Source organism: Cyprinodon variegatus, unplaced genomic scaffold, assembly GCF_000732505.1.
Source record: "Cyprinodon variegatus isolate N-32 unplaced genomic scaffold, C_variegatus-1.0 Scaffold523, whole genome shotgun sequence".
Taxonomy (NCBI): Eukaryota; Metazoa; Chordata; class Actinopteri; order Cyprinodontiformes; family Cyprinodontidae; genus Cyprinodon; species Cyprinodon variegatus.
In genome coordinates, this window is record NW_015150976.1 from 171500 (window position 1) to 178476 (window position 6977).

At 38.1% G+C, this 6977-nt stretch overlaps 1 protein-coding gene across 1 annotated transcript in view; it reads right to left on the reverse strand.

Annotated features, from left to right (window-relative positions):
- Positions 1–6977, reverse strand: part of slc18a2 (solute carrier family 18 (vesicular monoamine transporter), member 2) — a 59142-nt gene that overhangs the window by 8444 nt on the left and 43721 nt on the right. Inside the window, exons 11-13 of the mRNA XM_015391057.1 lie at positions 824–875; positions 652–715; positions 444–563 (exon numbers count right to left, since the gene is read on the reverse strand). Of these exons, the coding sequence (XP_015246543.1) occupies positions 444–563; positions 652–715; positions 824–875 (236 nt within the window). The remainder of the gene's footprint in view (positions 1–443; positions 564–651; positions 716–823; positions 876–6977) is intronic.

The following is a 6977-nucleotide window of genomic DNA, read 5'->3' on the forward strand; positions in this document are numbered from 1 at the left end:
TCCATCCATCCATCCATCCATCCATCCATCCATCCATCCATCCATCCATCCATCCATCCATCCATCCATCCATCCATCCATCCATCCATCTCTAATTGAATTTTGTTGCTTTTTTGTCTGATATCTTTTGAAAATTAATGCAAAATTTTATGTTACTTAACATATCTAACATATTTTCAGCAATTTACAAATTGTGCAATTGCAATTTTATTATTTACTTAGTTAAAAGTAAAAAAAAATGCATTTTATTTTCGAGATGAAAAGTCATCTTTATGAATAACTTTTATCCTATTTGCACTGATTTATCTGCACAAATTAAGGGCAAATACACATAATTTAAATGATTTTTTACAGATTTTGAATCTTATTTAGCAGAGTAGCTTAAATGGTCTGTAACCCTAAAATGTTTTAATTGTTAAAAGTTTGTGTCTTTATTTGTTTACCTAAAGCAAATCCCATGCAGAACGCCACATCAGCAATGGCATACACACTGCCATACACAGACACATGCCTCAGGTCCACCAGGTAACCCATTATAGGCATCATGGAGGAATCCACCATACCTGCAGCACAGAGTGAAAATTATTATTATTGATCATTTTTAATTGAAATTATTAAAATATGCAAAGTGAGGAGATGTGAGAAACTCACCAATAGCAAAACCCACACCAAAGTTAGGAAGAATTAGACCATAGATGTCTTTGGCAAAGGGAACCTGAAACAGACAGAAGGCAACACTAGCCATGGTTCAATAAGTTTAGCTTCTGGGAAATTCTACTGAGTTCAGCTCTGGTTTCACGTCAGTTCCTCTTTATATACTTACACATATAACACTGAAGCCAACCACCACCATTCCAATGAGAGCACAAAGCCATCTGAAAAACAAAGAACTGTTACCTTCATGTAAACAAATTTATTACATATAACATGAAAATCTATTTTTTTATTGTTCATAATATTTATTTTAAACATATCCTCAATAAAAAACAAAATATGTGTTTGGTTATTTCAGCTTGAATCAATTTATATGCCATTCTGGTACAAAGGTAAACCCTCCTATCAGCTGCTGGATGTTTCAGTGGTGTCGGGCTGAAACTCATTAACTAGCGGTGTCCCAATACAGATTCTTCATTTCCACTTCGATTTGCCGATACCGATATTTACCCGATTCTATATTAGCACAAATTATACTGACTTATGACTTATTTTATACTGTAGTGACTAAAACTATTGTTAGTTTTAGTCACATTTTAGCCATTACCATGTGATTGTTTTAGTCTGTTTTAAATAAAACTAAAACATTAAAAGGTTTTAGTCTAGTTTTATTCAGCTTTATGTCTGCTTCATTAAACATTTACCACTTAAAATTTGAAATAACAACCAAATTCTTTACCAGACTGGCAGCTCTAGCCTAGATAGATGCTACAATAGCTGGGTACAGAATGTTGCCATTAAGTTGATCATTGCTCATGGGCAAAAAAAAACTTTGAGTTATAGAATTCAAATCACCTTTTTTTATGAATTGATGTCCTACTTTATAAAAAAGGAAGTGACACTGAGAATCAAGAGCAAACTACTTTTTGTCCAGTTATGTCCATCATTTGCATCCAACTATTTAGATAGTGGTTTGACACGACTTAAACTTTTAATCAAGTTGATTACAGGGTCTCTAATTAATTAATTGAAATTAATCGCATTTAATCAGAAACCATGTATCAACAAAATTAACCCCCTTTTCAATTCAAACATGTTTTCCCTCAAATTTTGTATGAATAATTATATAACAACAACACATATATATTTTAGTTGTTATCATACTATTTAGGTTATTTAACCTTTTGATTGGTTGAAAGTTATAAAATTGTAGCATTTTTATTAGAAAGTCCTGATATTTAATGCATTTTTACTGCTATAGACTGTTACACAGTTACACTTATAGTTTGTTGATAAATACATGAAAATTTAACTGAGATGATTGATGTTGATGTAATTTCTCAAAATGAACAAAAAACATAAGTGAACTAATCTAAGATGGTAAAAAGCATCAGCTAGTTTATTAGCTGAAAGGCCCGTAATGACGTCACATGGTTATGACACATGTGATGCATGTGGCTATGATCTATACGCTCAACAATAAACAACAATCATTCAACCCTTAATCAAACATATTTCAGTTAAACAACCCTGATTAAACTAGTGAAACTCAACTAAACTAAGCCAGATGTAAACCAAGAGGAAAAAATGGCTGAAAATCATTATCAATAAAATGAAAGAATAGATTTATGTTTTAGAGTCAAAGTTTATCTCACAATGCAAATCCAAGAGGTAATTAATGCATAATTTGGTAAAATAATATTTTATATAATGATTTGATAAAACAGAAACCAACTTTACTAATATCACCAACATGGCAGCGCCTGTAGGCAGTGGCTTGATACAGCTCTCGACAACTCCTAAAAATAAGGCGCTACAAACTAAGCATAGATCCTGCATCTACAGCTGGCAGGGCCTTCTGGAGATCCGGTCAGAAAGGTTTTTTTTCTGGACTCTTAAATACAGCCACTCTTGGCCGATTAAAAAGCTGCACAGTGCTTTGGAAGGATGAGAACAGTGCAGCGGGCTCATGGACTCGACCACGCCAGAGAGAGGGCCGGAGGAAGATGTGAAAGCCTTGCCTTTCTGGAAGACAGACAGCTCAACATAGAAGTTTACAGGTAACCCACACACACTGACCAATGCCTCTGTTTGACTCATCACTGGAACACAAACTAGGCGTCATCAGAACCCTCCAGACACAAGCAGAAACCATTCCCACCACCAACAGAGGGAAGATCAGAGAACAGGAGCACTTTAGGACATCCCTGAAGAACTGTGGTTATCCCAGATTGGCTTTTCTAAAAACCAACAAGAAGAGATCTGCTGAGAAGGAAGAGGAAAGAAGAAGGAACATCATCATCCCCTATGTTGCTAGAGTCTCTGAAAAATCAGGAGGATTTTCAACCAGCACTGGATTCCTGTACACTTCAAACCTGGCAACACCCTGAGACAAAAACTGGCTCACTCCAAAGACAAGACATCCAATAACAAGACCAACAACGTGGTTTACTCCGTTCAGTGTAGTGAAGAGTGCACAGACATTTACATTGCAGAGACCAAGCAACCGCTACACAGGCACATGGCTCAACACAGGACGGCCAATTCCTCAGGACAGCACTCAGCTGTTCACCTACACCTGAAGGCTAAAGGACACTCGTTTGAGGACAAAAAGGTCCATATTCTGGCCAAGGAAGACAGATAGTTTGGAGAAATGTTCAGGGATCTGTCAACAGAAGAAGTGGTCTTAGACATATCCTTTTACCTACTTCCAAAGCACTTTTGGTAACAATATCCAGAAGATTCAGCTCCCAGCCGCCCCCACCTGCCTCACACTTCCATGGGATGTGACGAGGGAGTTATCAACCCTTCAGAAGCTCCATAACGACCATTAGATTAATTATATTAGACCTATAGTATATTAATCTCAGTGCTTCTCCCCACTAGTTAGACTTGAGGAAACATCTTGGATGAGAGGAGAAAACTTCAAGTCCGGTTGCCTTAACTGCCCGAAAAATGCTTAATATTTCTCATGACCTTATATTATTCACCAATAACCTTGTCTAAAAAGAGCCTGGCACTGTTTCTAGTCCAGTGATGAGATCCTCTCTCCAACAAACAAATGATAGAGATAGAAGGTATCTTAAATAGGTTCCTCCCACCTTGTGAAATAAGGAGGGACTAGTAGCTATTTTAATTTAAGCTCCTTCAGGATAGTGAGCATTTCATAGTGTAACAAAGGCCAAGTTTATCCTCAGCTAAAGCATGCTATTTCAAACTCTTGTATTATTTTGGTCCTCATCAGCATATGTTATACATACCAGCAATAGTTATTTGCTCAATAGCTAACCTTAGATTTCAAATCCAGGTAAATGTGTGTTGATCTGGGAGTTTTGGTAAGATAAAAAGCTTCACAGTCTCTGATCCAGCCTGTAGTTTTTATCATTCCTTATCTTATGCAAAACCCTCAGAGAGAAAAAACTCTCCCTTTGAGAAGTGCTGAAGTACAAACATTACAAACAGTACTTAAAACAAAGAAAAAACAATAGCAGCTAGGTTAAAGAGGAATGATAGCATTTTAAATCAGTGACAATGTTTGTTAAAACCATAGCTCAATTACCCGCAATAGAAAGCTTGGTTACATTGAAGTGCTGAGGACATGCAAACAAAGACCAGATCTGTAGGTTTGGGACAAGATAGGGTCTAATAGTGTTTCAGGAAAAGTGTGTTTCTATGCAGATTGACTTTCTGGTCTGGCAAAAAAAGTTAGCAAGTAAAACAAACATTTGTGTTCTTTTCCATAAGTGAGTTAGTCAATCAGAATACAATCTGTTATTGGTCTAAATGGTCTGAAGTTGATGATAAGGGCGGTATTTCCTACAATCCGGAAACTACAGCATGAATCAGTGCACTGAAGGTTCTCCTGTGTTGAAATTGCAGAGCTTCCTGCTAAAGCGTCCAGCTTAAGTATGGCTGCATGAGGAAGAAGGTTTTCACAAGGATTTCCACAAGTGAACAAAGAAAATCTGATTTAAATCCTCTTTTGTGCCCTGTTGAAAGGCCGGGAAAGGTGAGTGATTTTAATGCATAAATTAGTGAAAGGTTAAAGAGTTCTGATTGCTACATCTAGATCATCTAAGAGGCAGAACCTAACCCTCCTAATGGCCTAAAATGAAAGCCTGATTGACTTTGCTGTAATAATTTATTGTCTTTTTTGTTTACAGAGGTAAAACAGCCATTAGTATTAAATAATTGGATAATTAATCATTTGAAATTATTTTTGTTTGTCTGTATTCAATTATGGCTGTAATCAGAAAAAAAAAATCTGGCAAAGTCTGGCTAAGAATTTACAAGAGTAAAGTAATGTATAAAATCAAAGTGTGTGGGAATTTGTCACCTATGAGGGCAGACAAGACGAATCATGTTTTACAGTAAAAACAGACACATTTGCTCTGTTTGGATGAAGCCTAATAGGCCTGTTAGCCTCTTGGCAGACCTGCTGTGCTGCTATGGACGGCATCAAGTGTCATTATCTTGGCGCTGATGACTTGCTTAACTACTCATTCCATTCACCTGTCTAACTATGCCCAAGTTCTAATCACTGCTCATCTTTTCCAACTGCTCCTGCCTCTATTTAAGATGCCTCTATCCAGTGTTCAGGGCCAGATTATTCTGGTTTTCTCTAGCCAGTGGTAAGAGTGTATTTAGAGTTCCTTAGTGTTTCTGATCTCCTGATCCTGACCTGTTCTGCCTCTCAACCACTGAGCCTGCCTGTTCCCATCTGCACAGTTTGCCTGAACTGTCTTCGGACTCCTGAACCTCTGAGCCTACCTGTTCCTGTTCTGATCTGTTTGCACAACCTGGCTCCGGATATCCTCTGGTTCTCCAATCTCTGGGGCTGCAGCATCTTGGACATTCTGGGCAGCACCTGCGGCATCTTGTTTGCAGCTCACCGGCTGGATCCTACCTCGTTCTCTGGCTATGGACTGAACTGTTAAACCAGGTTAGTGACTCACGCGTTCGTATCATTCTCCGTTAGATTTATGTGGTCACTAACATATGTTTCCTTTTACAGAGTTTCCTGTGATAGCCGCTGCTGCTCCGCTCATACGTTGTTTTAATAAATGCTTTTTGAATTATCCCACTCTCTGTCTTGCCTTAGATAATGGGTCCTTCGGCTCAGAGTTCTTGACATCAGGAGTAGATTGTGGTCCTAACATTGAGTGGAGTCTCTGTTTAATCAAATGCTACCATGTTATAAAGGCTTTTCTGGTTGTCTTGCCAAATGAAGGATGATGTCACAATGGGTTTTATTCTAGATATTATTTTATTTATGCAGTGATTTTACTTTGTCCAACATTTTGATCAACTTTTACTGTTTTAAATGCGAGACGAAAATGAATGTTAACTTGATTTAAGTCCTGACCCTTGTGAGCAAACATACATATGATATACATGTACTGTATATCAGCGGTCCCCAACCAGCGGGCCGCGGACCGGTACCGGTCCGTGGGTCATTTGGTACCGGGCCGCACAGAAAAAAAAAAAATAAAAAATTTTTTATTTTGAAAAATATAATAAATTGCGGTATTCTCTTCCAGTTACATCAGTCGGTGCATCTGTGCCTGTTGACACAGGTTAATTCAGTTCAAGACTCATCCTATCTATGACGTCCTATCTTTGTGAAGCAGGATTTTCTGCAGTTACAGCGACCAAAATAAAGCTACGGAGCAGACTGGACATCAGGAGCACACTTTGTTTGTCATTGTCTGTGATTACGCCACGATGGGACCGGCCTATTGTTTTATTTTTATGTTGTTTGTATTTGATTTTATGCCAGTCGTATCGTTTTACCTTATCGTAGTTACCCCCCTGCCCGGCCGGTAAGCGCGGGGGTGGGGGGGTTTGATTGGGTAAACACGATCAAGTAACAAACGGTCCGCAAATGCCCCCCCCCCGGTCCGTGAAAATATTGTCTGTCATGTAGCGGTCCGTGTGGTGCAAAAAAGGTTGGGGACCGCTGCTCTATATAATAGCCAGACATCTTTTGTTCTTCTATTTCCTCACATTTGTAATAGTTAAACTGGACAATTCCCTGTTCATTGCTGGTTTGCCTCACAGCCATGGATGTAATTTTATTAAGCTAAGTTTGGACCAAGATTCTTCAAGCTGAGATTTCTTTGCTACTAGAGGAGGGCTGCTGGCTAACTGGATGCTAAAATATGTTGAGAGTTTTTTATGAATTTATGACAACCTCTGGGACATCAACAGTTATGGATTTGCTTATCCGATCATGAAATTGGATCGCTGAAATATGAATTTAATACAATTCAATTCAGTGTATTTCTATAGCGCCAATACACAACACATATTTTTAAGAGACT